At 44.5% G+C, this 20,457-nt stretch overlaps 1 protein-coding gene across 2 annotated transcripts in view; it reads left to right on the forward strand.

The window, feature by feature from the left end:
- LOC139390005 (glutamate receptor, ionotropic, delta 2) overlaps positions 1-20,457 on the forward strand; it is a 565,966-nt gene that overhangs the window by 461,411 nt on the left and 84,098 nt on the right. For both annotated transcript variants that reach the window (XM_071137092.1, XM_071137090.1), the window contains exon 12: positions 19,316-19,454. In XM_071137092.1, coding sequence (XP_070993193.1) covers positions 19,316-19,454 — 139 coding nt within the window. The remainder of the gene's footprint in view (positions 1-19,315; positions 19,455-20,457) is intronic.

Raw genomic sequence — 20,457 nt, forward strand, 5'->3', positions numbered from 1 at the left:
CTGGGCTGGGTTTCTTCCTGTAGTCCGTGATTGACTGTAGACCCTGCCACATGCCTCTTGTGTCTGAGCCGTTGAATTGAGATTCTACTTTGTCTCTGTACTGGCGCTTAGCTTGTTTGATAGCCTTGCGGAGGGAATAGCTGCACTGTTTGTATTCGGTCATGTTACCAGACACCTTGCCCTGATTAAAAGCAGTGGTTCGCGCTTTCAGTTTCACACGAATGCTGCCATCAATCCACGGTTTCTGGTTAGGGAATGTTTTAATCGTTGCTATGGGAACGACATCTTCAACGCACGTTCTAATGAACTCGCACACCGAATCAGCGTATTCGTCAATGTTGTTATCTGACGCAATACGAAACATCTCCCAGTCCACGTGATGGAAGCAGTCTTGGAGTGTGGAGTCAGCTTGGTCGGACCAGCGTTGGACAGACCTCAGCGTGGGAGCCTCTTGTTTTAGTTTCTGTCTGTAGGCAGGGATCAACAAAATGGAGTCGTGGTCAGCTTTTCCGAAAGGGGGGCGGGGCAGGGCCTTATATGCGTCGCGGAAGTTAGAGTAACAATGGTCCAAGGTCTTTCCTCCCCTGGTTGCGCAATCGATATGCTGATAAAATTTGGGGAGTCTTGTTTTCAGATTAGCCTTGTTAAAATCCCCAGCTACAATGAATGCAGCCTCCGGATAAATTGTTTCCAGTTTGCAGAGAGTTAAATAAAGTTCGTTCAGAGCCATCGATGTGTCTGCTTGGGGGGGGATATATACGGCTGTGATTATAATCGAAGAGAATTCTCTTGGTAGATAATGCGGTCTACATTTGATTGTGAGGAATTCTAAATCAGGTGAACAGAAGGATTTGAGTTCCTGTATGTTTCTTTCATCGCACCATGTCACGTTAGTCATAAGGCATACGCCCCCGCCCCTCTTTTTACCAGAAAGATGTTTTTTCCTGTCTGCGCGATGCGTGGAGAAACCTGTTGGCTGCACCGCTTCGGATTGCGTCTCTCCAGTAAGCCACGTTTCCGTGAAGCAAAGAACGTTACAGTCTCTGATGTCCCTCTGGAATGCTACCCTTGCTCGGATTTCATCAACCTTGTTGTCAAGAGACTGGACATTGGCAAGAAGAATGCTAGGGAGTGGTGTGCGCTGTGCCCGTCTCCGGAGTCTGACCAGAAGACCGCCTCGTTTCCCTCTCTTTCGGAGTCGTTTTTTTGGGTCGCTGCATAGGATCCACTCCGTTGTCCTGTTTGTAAGGCAGAACACAGGATCCGCGTCGCGAAAAACATATTCTTGGTCGTACTGATGGTGAGTTGATGCTGATCTTATATTCAGTAGTTCTTCTCGACTGTATGTAATGAAACCTAAGATGACCTGGGGTACTAATGTAAGAAATAACACGTAAAAAAACAAAAAACTGCATAGTTTCCTAGGAACGCGAAGCGAGGCGGCCATCTCTGTCGGCGCCGGAACTCGCAAGAATGTGTCAATGTACAATCATTCTAACTAGATTTCGACCACAAATCAACAACAGGATGACAAGGGTTGGTTTGTTCCATGATGAGCTAATTAAAATGGCCACCAATATCTGCCCGGGCGGTTTCCTCTCTGTTCTCCCGACATACTGTAGTGCGACGCCATGTCCTCTAATATGTTCTTGGAATCAAACACTCACTTTAGCATCAGATTCATGACAAATATAACTTTTTCCTGTCTGTTCCAGGAAATAGTGTGACGTCTTGTTCTCTGATATTCTTGGAATCAAACATTCAAACAGATGTGAAAATGCAAGGAAGTGTAATAGACAATTATACAGCGAGCTCTGCAGGTATAATACAGGGTATGATCTTTTCTGGGGCTCCAGGAGCCATACAGGGGAATCAATAATACAGTAGGTGGGAATATCAGGCATGGCCTTCCTCCTACCGTCCTACTGGCCATCAACTGTTCCAGGAACTGTTTCATTAGCTAAAGGTTAGGACATACAGTATGAGAGACCGTAAGTTAAAAAATCTATTTATAAGTAGTTCCTGTTCCAATTATGTTCCTATCTTGGGAAGGCTTAAGACCTTTTCAGTGGTGAAACATTAACTCTGTGAAATGAGTCCAATATCTCTCCAGACTTCATTGCAGGGACTAACTCAAGAAGAAATGCCTCAACTCGAAACCCAACTATTGAATAATTAGAATTTCAATCATTTCATTTCTTTTCAATGACAAATTGCATTGACTTTCACATATGAGACCAATTAAATGCAGAGCTCCCCTGGATGAAAAAGGACCATTTGAAAATATTTTTACTTTTTTTTTTATTTCACATTTATTTAACCAGGTAGGCCAGTTAAGAACAAGTTCTCATTTACAACTGCGACCTGGCCAAGATAAAGCATAGTGGTGCGACGAAAACAACAACACAGAGTTACACATGGGATAAACAAACGTACAGTCAATAACACAATAGAAAATCTGTGTGTGCAAATGAAGTAAGGAGGTAAGGCAAAAAATAGGCCATAGTGGTGAAGTAATTACAATTTAGCAGTTGACACTGGAGTGATAGATGTGCAGATGAGGATGTGTAAGTAGAAATGCTGGTGTGAGGGATGAGGGATATAGGGATGAGGTAGGTAGTTGGTTGGATGGGCTATTTACAGATGGGCTGTGTACAGCTGCAGCGATCGGTAAACTGTTCTGACAGCCGATGCTTGAAGTTAGTGAGGGAGATATACGTCTCCAATTCGTTCCAGTCATTGGCAGCAAAGAACTGGAAGGATAGGCGGCCAAAGAGGTGTTGGCTTTGGGGATGACCAGTGAGATATACTTGCTGGAGTGCTTGCTACGGGTGGGTGTTGCTATGGTGACCAGTGAGCTGAGATAAGGCGGAGCTTTACCTAGCAAAGACTTATAGATGACCTGGAGCCAGTGGGTTTGGCGACAAATATGTAGCAAGGACCAGCCAACAAGAGAATACAGATCGCAATGGTGGGTAGTATATGGGGCTTTGGCGATAAAACGGATGGTGCTGTGGTAAACTGCATCCAATTTGCTGAGTAGAGTGTTGGAGGCTATTTTGTAAATTACATCACCGATGTCAAGGATCGGCAGGACAGTCAGTTTTACGAGGGTATGTTTGGCAGCATAAGTGAAGGAGGCTTTGTTGCGAAATAGGAAGCCGATTCTAGATTTACTTTTGGATTGGAGATGCTTAATATGAGTCTGGAAGGAGAGTTTACAGTCTAACCAGACACCTAGGTATTTGTAGTTGTCCATATATTTTAAGTCAGAACCGTCCAGAGTAGTGATGCTAGGCGGGCGGGTGCGGGCAGCGATCAGTTTAAGATCATGCATTTAGTTTGATTAGCGTTTAAGAGCAGTTGGAGGCCGCGGAAGGAGTTTTGTATGGAATTGAAGCTCGTTTGGAGGTTTGTTAGCACAGTGTCCAAAGAAAGGCCAGATGTATACAGAATGGTGTCGTCTGCATAGAGGTAGATCAGAGAATCACCCTCAGCAAGAGCGACATCATTGATATATATACATGGAAAAGAGTCGGCCCAAGAATTGAACTCTGTGGCACCCCCAGAGACTGCCAGAGTTCCAGACAACAGGCCCTCCGATTTGACACACTGAACTCTATCTGAGAAGTAGTTGGTGAACCAGGCGAGGCAGTCATTAGAGAAACCAAGGTTGTTGAGTCCGCCGATAAGAATATGGTGACTGACAGAGTCGAAAGCCCAGTACTGTTTTTTATCGATGGAGGTACACCCGTGGCCAGCTCGGAAACCAGATTGCATAGCGGAGAAGGTATTCGAGATGGTCGGTGATCTGTTTGTTCACTTGGCTTTCGAAGACTTTAGAGGGGCAGGGCAGGATGGATATAGGTCTGCAACCGTTTGGGTCTAGAGTGTCTCCCCCTTTGAAGAGGGGGATGACCGCAGCCGCTTTCCAATCTTTAGGAATCTCAGACGATATGAAAGAGAGGTTGAACAGACTTGTAATAGGGGTTGTGACAATGGCGGCGGATAATTTTAGGAAGAGAGGTATCCAGATTGTCTAGCCCAGCTGGTTTGTAGGGATCCAGATTCTGCAGCTCTTTCAGGACGTCAGCTATCTGGATTTAGGTGAAAGAGAAGTGGGGGGGGGCTTCGGCTAGATGCTGCGGGGGGTGCAGTTGGCCAAGGTTGGCGAAGCTAGGTGGAAAGCGTGGCCAGCCGTAGAGAAATGCTTATTGAAATTCTCGATTATCGTGGCTTTATCGGTGGTGACAGTGTTTCCTAGCCTCAGTGCAGTGGGCAGCTGAGAGAGGTGCTCTTATTCTCCATGGACTTTACAGTGTCCCAAAACTTTTTGGAATTAGCGCTGCAGGATGCAAATTTCTGTTTGATAAAGCTAGCCTTAGCTATCCCAAATGACTGTGTATATTGGTTCCTGACTTCCCTGAAAAGTTGCATGTTGCGGGGACAATTCAAAGCTAGTGCAGTGCGCCACAGGATGTTTTTGTGCTGGTCAAGGGCAGTCAAGTCTGGAGAGAACCAAGAGCTATATCTGTTTTTAGTTCTACATTTTTTGAAAGGGGCATGCTTATTTAAGATGGTGAAGAAGGCACTTTTGAAAATCAACCAGGCATCCTCTACTGTCGGAATGAGGTCAATATTCTTCCAGGTTACCCGGGCCAGGTCGATTAGAAAGGCCTGCTCGCTGAAGTGTTTTAGGGAGCGTTTGACAGTGATGAGGGGTGGCCGTTTGACCGTGGACCCATAACGGACGCAGGCAGTGATCGCTGAGATCCTGGTTGAAAACAGCAGAGGTGTATTTAGAGGGCAAGTTGGTCAGGATGATATCTAAGAGGATGCCCATGTTTACGGATTTGGGGTTGTACCTGGTAAATCCCTTGATAATTCGTGTGAGATTGAGGGCATCTAGTTTAGATTGTAGGACGGTCGGGGTGTTAAGCATATCCCAGTTTAGGTCACCTAACAGTACGATCTCTGACAATAGATGGGGGTTAATCAATTCACATATGGCTTCCATGGCACAGCTGGGAGCTGAGGGAGGTCTATAACAAGTGGCAACAGTGAGAGACTTATTTCTGGAGAGATGGATTTAAAAAAAATAGTAGCTTGAACTGTTTGGGCATAAACCTGGATAGTAGGACAGAACTCTGCAGGCTATCTCAATAGTAGATTGCATCTCCGCCCCCCTTTAGCAGTTCTATCTTTATGGAAAATGTTGTAATTGTAATTCCTAAGCCAGGATTCAGACACGGCTAGGACATCAGGTTTGGTGGAGTGTGCTAAAGCAGTGAATAAATCAAATTTAGGGAGGAGGCTTCTAATGTTAACATGCATGAAACCAAGGCTTTTCCTGTTACAGCAGTCAACAAATGAGAGCGCCTGGGGACACACACGGTCTGGGTTAACCTCTACATCACCAGAGGAACAGAGGAGGAGTAGGATAAGGGTATGGCTAAAGGCTATAAGAACTGGTCATCTAGTGCGTTCGTAACAGAGAGTAAAAGAAGCAGACTTCTGGGCGTGGTAGGATAGATTCAGGGCATATTGCACAGACAAGGGCATGGTAGGGTGTGAGTACAGTGGCGGTATACCTAGGCATTGAGTGACGATGAGAGAGGCTACATCTCTGGAAGCGCCAGTTAAGCTAGGTGCGGTCTCCGCATGTGTGGGGGTTGGGGCAAGGGAGCTAACCGAGGCATGTAGAGTGGGACTAGGGGCTCCGCAGTAAAACAAAACAACGAGAGCTACCCTAAACAACAGTATACAAGGCATGTTGACATTAGAGTGAGGCATAAAGCAATCACAGATGTTGATTGGGAGGGCCAAGACAACAACGGGTAAATGGCGATGAATCGGCAGAGAGGGTCAGTTAGCTACACACAGGGCCTGAGTTCAAGGCCGGGGGCGACAAATAAACAAAATGAAGTACCGTGTTAATGAACAGTTTAGTAGGCATCAGCTGTGTAGCCGAGTGATCATAGAATCCAATCAGCAGCAATGTACGTCAGTTTGAATATGTCTGTTGTAGATGTCAGTGTGTCTGTTTCTCTGGCTGTCTGTCGATCGGAACTGTTGAGTCAGTCATGTTGTGAACATAGCACATTATGAAAGTAGGGGTTGCATCCCAATTGATAACCTATTACTATTATTGTGCACTACTTTTAACCAGAGCCCTATTTGCCCTGGTCAAAAGTAGTGCACTTTAAAGGGAATAAGGCGGTCCATTTGGGACGCAGGCTAGCTCTGTCTGAGAGATACATGAATGTGTATGATGAGTCAGTTTTAATGCAATCACACAATTTACCCCTGTTGTATGTGTCTGTGTAGGCATTGTATGTGTTTAGTTGTGTGACAGCAAAAAAAATTGCGTGTGTGTGTTGTGCGTGTGCGGTTGTATCAGTTTGTATGTGTGTGAGTTTGCCTTTGGGGAGCTCTTAGCCATGTGTGTCTGGAAGAATGTACATCTCCTCCATTATAATGAGACTTGCTTCTTCATTCACCTCCAGTCATTTTAGGTGTCAGTGTTTAGACATGACCTGAATCACAGAGCAGCGCCAGGAAGTCATTGGATGGCTTTGAAATGGGTTTGCCCCTGATACAATCTCTGAGGCAGGTTAACTTTTTTTTTTTAAAGGTGCCTTACAGGGTGCTAAAATGGCTTCTCAGTGAATGAGACAAGAAAGCAGCAGCTTCTCACCTTGCCGTCACGATATGGTGTGAATTGAACAAGCAGATATTACAACACAACATTAATTTCCTTTCTTCTGCACATTACTTCCTGAGGATGGTGAATCTGATGAAAGTAATAACTCTTGGGACCTAGCCATGCTCTGACACGTTTATCGAGGAATAGATTGCCTCACATTCAAACAGGCTCATTCCACAACATTCACCCACCTCCTCCCCCCACCCCCCTCCTTCACTAAGGAAAATGATGCAGCCAGAGCCCAACAGCAATGCTTATTGCTATTTGTTTGGATCAAAGGTGAAACCGTACATTATCATAATGTGAACAAGTACTACAGCTTGTTTAGTAGTATAATGATTAAAGATTGTATTTGTGTCTGTCCTTGGTAATACATGTAATACATCGTACTCAATCTTAGACACACAGAGACCTACACACAGCGAACAACTAAACCCACTAGACAATAATCCGGCGCCATGGCAACTATGTAATCCTGTTTATTTTGAAGTAGCGCTCAGGGCGAGATAATGCTTCCACAGTAGATGATACATATTCAATAGCTCTCTTTGGCGACCGTGCACCCGTGGGATGTGTCCCGTCATTATTGGCGCTCTCACTTCGCGTGCCAGTAACCCCTTGCGCTTCTCTCCCGGCAGCTGCAACTAAAGAGATCTCCTCTGACTCGTCATTTTTTTTACACTTTGAGAGCGACGACCGGGCATCGAAGCGTAAACTTTATGCAAATTGATGGCATTATTTGCCAGCTAGCCTCATAATGGGATACTTGATGGGTTGAATAATTTGTAGTCACCCGGAACCTGCCAGTTTGGCTTGGTGCCAGGAAAATGATGGTGACATGCGGAGGAAGCTGTACTCTCCTCCCGGTATGTTTTCCTTAAGTTAGTTATCATCAGGGAGCTCTTGGAAAGAAAATAAAGAAATAAATGAAATAAAAACTAACAGCACTCATCAAGAACTACAATCTCTTCTTCTCAAGGTGCCTCCGAGATTTAACGCTTTACAAGGTAGCTACTTATAAACCTTTGGATGTTCTGCACCGGTAGCTTCAAAGCACGTATTTGAAGTTTTCTTTAACTACTGAGTGTCAGAGTTGGAGTGGGAAGATATTTGGTGTATGTCAAAGCAACCAGTGCTTCCATATTTTATTAATGTCCTGTTATTTTTTTTGCTCTGTTCCTGCTAATTTTGCTCACAGCAGAAAATGCAAAAGGAAAAGCAAAAAGCACAGTGAGAGAATAGTTTTTTGACTTGCAAAAAAAACGTTTCACTTTTGGATGAAAGGGTAACTTTTCTCTTGAAGATCGATCCATAACATGTAACAACATCGGTGATGTAGTGAAGGTAGTGTTGATGTAGTATTGTCGCATAAATAAGTCAAATCAAAAAAATTGTATTTATCACTTGCGCCGAATACACGTTTACAGGGAAATGCTTGCTTATGAACCTTTCCCAAAGATGTAGAGTTAAAAAAGAATAATAACAAATAAAATAGTAACTAACACAGGAAGAATAAAATGGAGCAATGGAGCTATATACAGGCAGTACCAGTACCAGATCAATATGCAGATGTACGAGGTATTTGAGGTAAATATGTACATGAAGGCAGGGTCCAGATAGGCATCCAGATAGATTATAATGAGTAAAATAAAGAACAGAGTGGCAGGAGCAAATTGTGTGTGTGTGTGTGTTGTGTTGTGTCTGTATGCACTTCTGCGTATGTAGTGTATGTGAATGTGTGAGGGTTTTGTGTGTGAGTGACTGTGTATACTGTATGGAATGTAAATAAAGTCTAGTGAATGTGGGTAGGGTCAGTGCAAGATAGAGTCAGTGCAGATAGTTTGGGAACCATTCATTTACTATTTAGCAGTCTGGCTATTTAGCAGTCTTATGTCTTGGGGGTAGAAACTGTCTCGGAGCCTGTTGGTCCGAGAGCCAATGCTCCGGTACCGTTTGCCGGACGGTAGCAGAGTGAACAGTCTATGGCTTGGGTGACTGGAGTCTTTTTTTCTGACCTTCTTCTGACACCGCCTGATATCGTCATCATGGCGGAGGTGTTGTTGCCTACCCTCACCACCTGGGGCCGACCCGCCAGGAAGTCCAGGACCAGTTGCAGAGGGAGGGGTTCAGTCCGAGGGTCCTTAACTTGGTGATTAGCTTGGAGGGAACTATGGTGTTCAACACTTAGCTGTAGTCTATGAACAGCATTCTGGCATAGTTATATCCCCTCTTTCCTATACTTTTCATGGCTCTTTATTTACCACCACAGACAGATGCTAGCACTAAGACCGCACTCAGTCAGCTGTATAAGGAAATAAGCAAACAGGAAACCACTCACCCAGAGGCGGCGCTCCTAGTGGCCGGAGACTTAAATGCAGGGAAACTTAAACAGTTCTACCAAATCTCTATCAATGTTAAATGTGCAACCAGAGGGAAAAAAATTCTAGATCACCTGTACTCCACACACAGAGACGCGTACAAAGCTCTCCCGCGCCCTCCATTTGGTAAATCCGACCACAACTCTATCCTCCTGATTCCTGCTTACAAGCAAAAATTAAAGCAGGAAGCACCAGTGACTCTGTAAAAAAAGTGGTCAGGTGAAGCAGATGCTAAACTACAGGACTGTTTTCATATCACAGACTGGAACATGTTCCGGGATTCTTCCGATGGCATTGAGGAGTACACCACATCAGTCACTGGCTTTATCAATAAGTGCATCGAGGACGTCGTCCCCACAGTGACTGTACGTACTTACCCCAACCAAAAGCCATGGATTACAGGCAACATTCGCACTGAGCTAAAGGGTAGAGGTGCCGCTTTCAAGGTGCGGGACTCTAACCCGGACGCTAACAATAAATCCCGCTATGCCCTGCAACGAACCATCAAACAGGCAAAGCGTCAATACAGTGCTAAGATTGAATCATACTACACCGGCTCCGACGCTCGTCGGTTGTGGCAGGGCTTGCAAACTATTACAGACTACAAAGGGAAGCACAGCCGCGAGGTGACCATTGACACGAGCCTACTAGATGAGCTAAATTACTTCTATGCTCGCTTCGAGGCAAGCAACACGGAGGCATGCATGAGAGCCTCAGCTGTTCCAGACGACTTTTTCGATCACGCTCTCTCCGTAGCCGACGTGAGTAAGACTTTTAAACAACTTTTAAACAACATACACAAGACTGCGGGGCCAGACGGATTACCAGGATGTGTGCTCCGGGCATGTGCTGACCAACTGGCAGGTGTCTTCACTGACATTTTCAAAATGTCCCTGATTGAGTCTGCAATACCAACATGCTTCAAGCAGACCACCACTGTCCCTGTGCCCAAGAACACAAAGGCAACCTGCCTAAATGACTACAGACCCGTAGCAAGTGCTTTGAAAGGCTGGTAATGGCTCACATCAACACCATTATCCCAGAAACCCTAGACCCACTCCAATTTGCATACCGCCCAAACAGATCCACAGATGATGCAATCTCCATTGCACTCCAAACTGCCCTTTCCCTCCTGGACAAAAGGAACACCTATGTGAGAATGCTGTTCATTGACTACAGCTCAGCGTTCAACACCCTCAAAGCTCATCACCAAGCTAAGGACCCTGGAACTAAACACCTCCCTCTGCAACTGGATCCTGGACTTCCTGACAGGCCGCCCCCAGGTGGCGAGGGTAGGTAGCAACACATCTGCCACGCTGATCCTCAACACTGGAGCTCCCCAGGGGTGCGTGCTCAGTCCCCTCCTGTACTCCCTGTTCACCCACGACTGCATGGACAGGCACGACTCCAACACCATCATTAAGTTTGCTGATGAAACAACAGTGATAGGCCTGATCACCGACAACGACGAGACAGCATATAGGGAGGTGGTCAGAGACCTGGCCGGGTGGTGCCAGAATAACAACCTATCCCTCAACATAACCAAGACTAAGGAGATGATTGTGGACTACAAGAAAAGGAGTACCGAGCACGTCCCCATTCTCATCGGCTGGGCTGTAGTGGAGCAGGTTGAGAGCTTCAAATTCCTTGGTGTCCACATCAACAACAAACTAGATTGGTCCAAACACACCAAGACATTCGTGAAGAGGGCACAACAAAGCCTATTCCCCCTCAGGAAATTAAAAAGATTTGGCATGGGTCCTGAGATCCTCAAAAGGTTCTACAGCTGCAACATCGAGACATAAGTGGGCATAAGTGCTGCATGACACCTGCCACTCATCTTGTTTTCCAATAATGTTAGTCACTTGTATAACAATGGTCATGTTAGATATTTAACAGCAGCTTACGTAAAAGTGTACTTGTGTTATCATGTTCTGCTTATTTATACAAAAACTAGAGATGTTTGATGCATCACTGCCTGGTACGTCAATTGCTCGGCCTCCGACCGCAAGGCACTTCAGAGGGTAGTGTGTATGGCCCAGTACATCACTGGGGCAAAGCTGCCTGCCATCCAGGACCTCTACACCAGGCGGTGTCAGAGGAAAGCCCTAAAAATGGTCAAAGACCCCAGCCACCCCAGTCATAGACTGTTCTCTCTACTACTGCATGGCAAGCGGTACCGGAGTGCCAAGTCTAGGACAAAAAGGCTTTTCAACAGTTTTTACCCCCAAGCCATAAGACTCCTGAACAAGTAACTAAATGGTTACCCGGACTATTTGCATTGTGTGCCCCCCCAACCCCTCTTTTACGCTGCTGCTACTCTCTCTTTATCTTACATGCATAGTCACTTTAACTATACATTCATGTACGTACTACCTAAATTGGCCTGACCGACCAGTGCTCCTGCCCATTGGCTAATCAGGCTATCTGCATTGTGTCCCACCACCCGCCCACCCCTCTTTTTACAGTTCTGCTACTCTCTGTTCATCATATATGCATAGTCACTTTAATGATACCTACAGTACATGTACATACTACCTCAATAAGTCTGACTAACAGGTGTCTGTATATAGCCTTGCTACTCTTCTTTCAAATGTCTTTTTACTGTTGTTTTATTTCTTTACTTACCTACACACACACACATACCTTTTTTTCCCACACCATTGGTTAGACCCTGTAAGTAAGCGTTTCACTGTACGGTCTACACCTGTTGTATTCAGCGCACATGAGAAATAAACTTTGATTTGACTTGATTTGATTTGCAGGCACCTAGCACTGTTGTTTGGTTAGCTGTTTCTGTAGCACATGAGATTAAGTTTGCAAAACAAATGGCTACAGGATTGATGCAAATAATCATGATGTCATTCTGCCATGTAGGTAAGCATAGGCTACTTTGTAGCTAGTTAACATTTAATTGAGAAGATTATCATTAGCATCGCTAAGCCTGTTGCCAAAATCAGATGACGCAATGTATTTTGCACTCTACACTGCCCTAAGGAAAGCCCTAAAAATTGCCAAAGAGTGCAGTCACCCTAGTCATAGACTGTTCTCTTTGCTACCGCATGGCAAGCGGTTAGCGGAGCGCCAAGTCTAGGTTCAAAAGGCTTCTTAACAGCTTCTATCCTTAAGCCATAAGACTCCTGAACAGCCAACCAAATGGCTACCTGGCCTATTTGCACTGACCCCCCCACACGCACATTTTTACGCTGCTGCTACTCTCTGTTTATTATCTATGCATAGTCACTTTAACTCCATGTACATATTACATTAATTACCTCAATTAACCTGTGCCCCCACACATTGACTCTGTACCGGTACCCCCTGTATATAGCCTTGTTACTGTTATTTTATTGTTGCTCTTTAATTATTTGTTATTTTTCTCTCTTGTTTTTTTTATTTTAATTTGTATTTCTTTTTTCAGTTTATTTAGTAAATACTTTCTTAACACACATTTTTTCTTAAAACTGCATTGTTGTTTAAGAGCTTGTAAGTAAGCATTTCATTGTATTCTGCGCATGTGACAAATATAATTTGATTTGATTTGCTTAAGGTGGTCTGTGGTCCTGAGCGCTCTGGGGCAGGTTATCATCAAGGATCTCACTGTACTTTGCTCCGTTTATCTTTCCCTCAATCCTGACTAGTCTCCCAGTCCCTGCCGCTGAAAAATATCCCCAAGGCATGAACCTGCCACCACCATGTTTCACCGTAGGGATGGTGCCAGGTTTCCTCCAGACTTCACGCTTGCCATTCAGGCCAACGAGTTCTATTTTGGTTTCATCAGATGAGAGAATCTTGTTTCTCATGGTGTCTTTTAGCATCTCCCATCTCTGGGAAGAGTCTTGGTGGTTCCAAACTTCTTCCATTTAAAAATGATAGATGCCACTGTGTTCTTAAGGACCTTCAATGCTGCAGAAATGTTTTGGTACCCTTCCCCAGATCTGTGGCTAGACACAATCCTGTCTTGGAGCTCTACGGACAATTCCTCATGGCATGGCTTGGGACCTTTTTTAAACAGGTGTGTGTGTGCCTTTTCAAATCATGTCCAATCAATTGAATTTTCCACAGTTGGTTTCCAACTCAAAGATGATCAATGGAAACAGGATGCGCCTGAGCTCAATTTTGAGTCTCTTTACCAAATGGTGTGAGTAAGTAAGTAAGGTATTCCTGTTTTTTAAATGTAAATATATATTAGCAAACATTTCTAAAAAACAGTTTATTTTATCCATTTTAGAATAAGGCTGTAATGTAACAAAATTAGAAAAAGGGAAGTAGTGTGAATACCTTCCGAATGCACTGTATGTACTGTATATGATGGTTTGTATAGACATTATGGACAGTATATGAATAGAAAAGGTGTGTACAGCAATAGTTATATTGACTAAAATTGTCACTACTCCCGCTCTCCCTCCCTAGCGCTCGAATGCACCAGGCTCCCAAACATTCCGCACCCCTGCCACCATCATTACGCACACCTGCCTTCCCTCGTCACGCGCATCTGCAAATTATTGGACTCACCTAGACTCAGTCACCTGTTTATTACCTCCCATATATTTGTCAGTTCCCCAGCTGTGTTCCCCGCTGTTGCACTGATTGTCGTTTGTCATTGTGTACCCATGTGCTGACTCTGTTCCTGATTTGTTCTTTGTCTGTCCCTCATTAAATAAATTTTCTACTCCCCGTACCTGCTTCTCGACTCCAGCATCGTTCCTTACAGAATGCAGCAGCCATTAAATGATGACAGCTCGTCTGGCTGTCACACCCTAGCTGGCTCGAGAGGTTTCTTGTCCCAGGTTGGCTCGGAAGGCGCCCATCCCATGTCAGGCATCAGCCGGATCGTCAGGTTTTTACGCCCAGCCGGCTTGTCAGGCTGCTATGCCTCAGCCAGATCATAGGGCTCCCACGCCTCAGCGGGATCGACAGGCTTTCACGCCACAGCCGGAGAGACAGGCTGCTATGCCTCAGCCGGGTTGCCAGGCTCCCACGCCTCGGCCGGCCCGTCAGGCTTGCCCAGGTTGGGACGCCGAGTGGCACCCCTAGAGGGTGGTTGGGGAGTACTGTCACGTCTGCTTCCGCTCTCCCTCCCTGGCGCTCAAAGTCGCCAGGCTCCCCAGCATTCCGCACCCCTGCCACCATCATTACGCACACCTGCCTTCCCTCGTCACGCGCATCAGCAAATTATTGGACTCACCTGTACTCAATCACCTGTTTAGTACCTCCCCTATATTTGTCAGTTTCCCAGCTCTGTTCCCCGCTGCTGTACTGATTGTCATTTGTCATTGTGTACCCGTGTTCTGATGCTGTTCGTGGCTTGTTCTTTGTCTGTCCCTCATTAAATGTTCCACTCAACATACCTGCTTCTCGATTCCAGTGTCGGTCCTTACAAGAATACAGTATACACAGTACTGGTGAAAAGTTTGGACACAGCTACTCGGTCAAGGGCTTTTCTTTATTGTTTACTATGTTCTACATTGTAGAATGATAGTGAAGAAACCAAAACAATGAAATAACACACATGGAATCATGTCATAACCAAAAAAGTGTTAAACAAATCAAAATCAAAATATATTTTATATTCTTCAAAGTAGCCACCCTTTGCCTTTATGACAGCTTTGCACACTCTTGGCATTTTCTCAACAAGCTTCATGAGGAATACTTTTCCAGTCTTGAAGGTATTCCCACAAATGCTGAGCTCTTGTTAGCTGCTTTTCTTTCTCGCTGCTGTCCATCTCATCCCAAACCATTTCAATTGGGTTGAGGTCGGGGGATTGTGGAGGCCGGGTCATCTGATCCAGCACGCCATCACTCTCCTTCTTGGTCAAATAGCCCTTACAGAGCCTGGAGGTGTGTTTTGTGTCATTGTCCTGTTGAAAAACAAATTATATTCCCACTAAGCGCAAACCAGATGTGATGGCGTCTCGCTGCAGAATGCTGTGGTAGCCATGCTGGTTAAGTGTGCCTTGAATTCTAAATAAATCACTGACTGTGTCACCAGTAAAGCACCCCCACACCATCACACCTCCTCCTCCATGCTTCACGGTGGGAACCATAATGCATTTGATTGGCTCCCATGCATTAAGAAGGAAATAAATTCCACAAATTAACTTCTAACAAGGCACACCTGTTAATTGAAATGCATTCCAGGTCACTACCTCATGAAGCTGGTGGAGAGAATTCCAAGCATGTGCAAAGCTGTCATCAAGGCAAAGGGTGGCTAGTTTGAAGAATCTTAATTATATAATATATTTTGATTTGTTTAACACTTTTTTGGTTACCACATGATTCCATATATGTTATTTCGTAGTTTTGATGTCTTCACGTTTATTTTTACAATTTAGAAAATAGCCGAATGAGTAGGTGTGTCCAAACCTTTGACAGGTACTGTACAGTACATATGAAGTAGGTTAAATACTATGTAAACGTTATTAAAGTGACCAGTGTTCAATGACTATGTTCATAGGGCAGGAGTCCGATGCACGGTTGAGTACCTGGTGGTAGCCGGCTAGTAAAAGGGACTAAATTTCAGGGCAGGGTACTGGGCGGGGGCCGGTTAGTGGTGACCATTTAACAGGAGAAAGAGTAGTTTATCAATCTCTCGGTCTCATCTTTGATGCACCTCTACTGTCTCTACGCCTTCTAGATGGTAGCGGGCTGAACAGGCCATGACTCGGGGGGCCAAGCCAAATTTCTTCAGCCTCCTGAGTTTGAAGAGGCCCTGTTGCGTCTTCTTCACCACACTGTCTGTGTTGACCATTTGTCAGTGATGTGTACGCCGACAAACTTGAAGCTTTTCACCCTCTCCACTGCGGCCCCGTCGATGTGGATGGGGGTGTGCTCCCTCTGCTGTCTCCTGAAGTCCACAATCAGCTCTTTTGTTTTGTTGACGTTGAGGGAGAGGTTATTTTCCTGGCACAACTCTTCCAGGGCCCTCATCTCTTCCCTGTATGCTGTCTCGTCGTTTTTGGTAATCAGGCCTACCACTGTTGTGTCATCTGAAAACTTGAGTTGGAGATGTGCGTGGCCACTCAGTCAAGGGAGAACAGGGAGTACAGGAGGGGGCTGAGCATGCACCAATGTTGAAGGGGGCAGGGTTCTAAAGTAGTGTCCCAAAGAGTATAACTACTAAGGTAGTGTTAGTTTGGTGTTTCAGATAACATGACTACTGAGGTAGTGTTAGTCTGGTGTTTCAGACAGCATGACTACTGAGGTAGTGTTAGTCTGGTGTTTCAGATAACATGACTACTAAGGTAGTGTTAGTCTGGTGTTTCAGACAACATGACTACTGAGGGAGTGTTAGTCTGGTGTTTCAGATAACATGACTACTGGGGTAGTGTTAGTCTGGTGTTTCAGACAGCATTACTACTGAGGTAGTGTTAGTCTGGTGTTTCAGACAACATGACTACTGAGGTAGTGTTAGTTTGTTCCAGTCCCAGACAACATGACTACTAAGGTAACAGTAGCGGTAGCGGTGTTGAGAGGCCGTGCTCAGCCAGTTAGGCAGCAGCTCACTGACCTTGGACTGATTGGCATTTTCTTCCCCTCCCTGAGAGAGTTAGGAGCAGAATAGCCTCTCCGGTTGCCCTTAGAGAAATGTACAAGTATTCCAACAGCCGTGAAGGGTTCTTGACAGTGTTTCATGGCTTTTTCTCTTTGATTGGAAATCCACTTTGGACTGAGTGTCCTGCCTGCACTGGCAGGACTGCCTGGCGGAACTTTAAGGGCCCTTTTTAGTGGGATGCGGACTCCTTGACTGGCAGACTGATCAGCTGACAGTCAAAAACAGCCATTCTCCGACCTTGGACTCACTTGTGGCTGTGGGGAAATATTTTCAAAGCTAGCCCTGTGGACCGAGGTTGCCTGAAAACAAACTCACTCTGGGCAAACATTTTGAAGCCTTGGGGGCATGACTTTGATCACTGCCTTCACTGTGTATTAGGTTTGGAGCTGAGTTTAACAAATCAATCCATGTGTTCTTGCTATTTTCCTAGATGGACCTGCAGCAGTCTCTCTTTCTCACTCATTCTCTCTCTCACCCCATCCTCCCTCTTTATCTCTCTTCTTATCTTCCACCCACACTCTCCTTGTCTAAATGTATTTGTGGATTAGAAACGTGGTGCTGCTTACAGAATTATTTGTGTGAATGTATGTGCATGTACAGTATAAGTATGTTTGCAAAGGAATGAAACAAAGGAGGGTGGAATGGAGAGAGAGAGAAAGAGTGAGCTGGGTGGAGTAGCAGTATGTTGCCCCTAGCCTGGCTGGAAATCAAAGGCAGGCAAGGAGAACCTGGTCAAAATGGTAAAGCTGATTCGATGTGCATAGCAGGGTGGCTTTGAACCAAGTCGCAGGACTCCCTAATAAAAGTTGCATTACACTCTGGCTCATTCTCTAAAGATCAACATCCTACAGCCGAGAAAATGGGATTTGCAATCAGCTTCAACTACATCCTCCCGTAGCAATCTCTCTCTCTCCATGGCCTTAACTTCAGGTGGAGAGCTTTTCTCACTCACGCTGAGATTCCACCAAATAGTCTCCCTCTCTCTTGTGCTGTCCGTCTGAATCGTCTCGGTGTTATTCAAATGTAATGGACAAGCATATCTGCACTCTTTGACCATGTGATCATAAAGGGCTTTCACGTGAGACCGTTATGATCCAGAGGGATTACATTCACATTAATTCTCTAAGTAGAACACCGTCCTTTCTACTGTCACATTTGGACCCAACAGCCCGGCTAGGTCAACTGTACAGCAACAGGCACTTTGTTTACAAAACTCAACATGGCAATCAATGTTCTAGTCGAAATTGTATTTTGGACAATATTACATCCATCACACATTGTTATGTATAAATTTGAGCAGCAGAAACCACCTATTCTGAAGTTCTGTCGGATGACGTCCCAGGTCAGGACCACTCAGAATACTTTCACAATCAAAAAGGTGTCTCTAGCAGATCTATTTACATCCCTTTTTCCTAATGTGACTGCCCCTACCGGATGTCTTAAAACTATATGTTACTGTCTAGATGGTTCACGATTCCTTTATTTTATGTCAGAAATGATGGATGGGGTCCATAATATGTATCATGTTGTGTCCCTCCAAAATGTTTTTTTTTTTTTACTGATATTCACATGGCAGACAATGAAACTGAAATACATGGATATCACAATACATTAACAATAATACATTCACGTTGAAATCACAAGTGAAATTCATGACAATGTGTAAGTTCAGAGGACTCTGAGAGGCCATACTTGTGAACACTAGAAAAAGCTCAAGGTCAAGTTCAAGCATCAACCAATCAGACAAGCATCAGAATCATGTAGTAACCAAAAAAAGTGTTCAACAAATCAACATATATTTTATATTTGAGATTCTTCAAAGTAGTCACAACCAGCTTCACCTGGAATGCTTTTCCAACAGTCTTGAAAGAGTTCCCACATACGCTGAGCGGAAGCACTTAGTGTTTCCAATATTTTGGCAGTTACCTGTACAACATTATAGCCTACTTATCATATGTGTTTTATGAAAGCCTAGCATACAGTCAAAGCACATAAGAATATTCAAACTGCTCTACAATAGCAACAACATGTTAACAGAACACAAATAGCATTCAGGCCATATGAGCTCATGTCAATTGGAAATTTAATTCATAAGACAGATTAACCCAGAGGGCAGCACTGGATAGAATGGGTGTCAGATATTTTATTGAGTCTTTGCTGAAGAGATTGAAATGACTGGCACTTATTCCACATGCGAGCACAATGATCTGCGAGCTACAAGGATAAATTAGGCACATTTGTAACAGGCTTCAATGAAGGTGAGGCTGAAGCTCTACAGATCCATCATGGAGCTATGGTTGTCTTTCCCAGGAAGAGGCTCCCCTCTCCCTCCCCTCTGCAGTGCAAAGTAAAGGTTATGCATTAATACAGAGAACAAACAGATGTGCCTTAGTCCTGACTGGCCTGTCAGGGGAAATACACTCTACTCTACATAGAGCATACATTTATCTCTTTATGAAAATGCAAAACAAATGGAATAAAACAACATCATATTGTCGAGTTGCACTGGAAAGCCTGCCTTTGTGGGTCGTAATATGTTGTCGTGTGTGGAAATTTGTATACCTGACATCACAAATTAGGTTTCCTCTGAGAAATGATTTTATTTTCTCATGCACAACCATACCTGCCATTTGACTGACATTTTTATTCTGTCTCTCGTCCTGGTCTTGTTATCAGGTGGTGAGGTTCCGTATACCACCCTGGCCACGAGGATGATGATGGGGGTATGGTGGCTCTTTGCTTTGATCGTCCTCTCCTCCTACACGGCCAACCTGGCTGCCTTCCTCACCATCAGCCGTATCGAGAACTCCATCCAGTAAGTAACTGACACACACCACCGCTCAGGGTGAAGTTTCCCCTCGGTACACATCTAGGATCAGCTTTCCCTCTCCCAATCCTAACAATTTAAAACGGACCCAAGATCAGCTTCTAGGGGCAACTTCATCCTTCACCCACAAAAACCTCTGTTTTCGTGTTTTAGTGAAACCTGTCAGACTGTACCAGGAACAGTTTACAGGCCCAGGTTGAGAAAATGAAGTGGGGGAAATACTTTACATTTGAATTGGGACTAGACTATTGGTTCCAAATTAGTGTGGTTTATTCAATCCACTTGCTAGAAAGACATTGTGTTATGAATTTGCGGTACAGTACATTCGTACATGTTTGTGAAATTGACATTCAACTGAGGACATTATGTCAAGGCTTTCAGACAGTAAGTGTGTGCATTGTGTCTTCTAGCTAGTTCTCATTGTAGCAACTATTATGGAAGAACATACTGATGCACAAGACAGACACACGTACAGTAGGTTTACCTGTACCCAGACACATACAGTGCCTTGCGAAAGTATTCGGCCCCCTTGAACTTTGCGACCTTTTGCCACATTTCAGGCTTCAAACATAAATATATAAAACCTGTATTTTTTTGTGAAGAATCAACAACAAGTGGGACACAATCATGAAGTGGAACGACATTTTTGGATATTTAAAACTTTTTTAACAAATCAAAAACTGAAAAATTGGGCGTGCAAAATTATTCAGCCCCTTTACTTTCAGTGCAGCAAACTCTCTCCAGAAGTTCAGTGAGGATCTCTGAATGATCCAATGTTGACCTAAATGACTAATGATGATAAATACAATCCACCTGTGTGTAATCAAGTCTCCGTATAAATGCACCTGCACTGTGATAGTCTCAGAGGTCCGTTAAAAGCGCAGAGAGCATCATGAAGAACAAGGAACACACCAGGCAGGTCCGAGATACTTTTGTGAAGAAGTTTAAAGCCGGATTTGGATACAAAAAGATTTCCCAAGCTTTAAACATC

The sequence above is a fragment of the Oncorhynchus clarkii genome, chromosome 30 (genome assembly GCF_045791955.1).
Source record: "Oncorhynchus clarkii lewisi isolate Uvic-CL-2024 chromosome 30, UVic_Ocla_1.0, whole genome shotgun sequence".
NCBI lineage: Eukaryota > Metazoa > Chordata > Actinopteri > Salmoniformes > Salmonidae > Oncorhynchus > Oncorhynchus clarkii.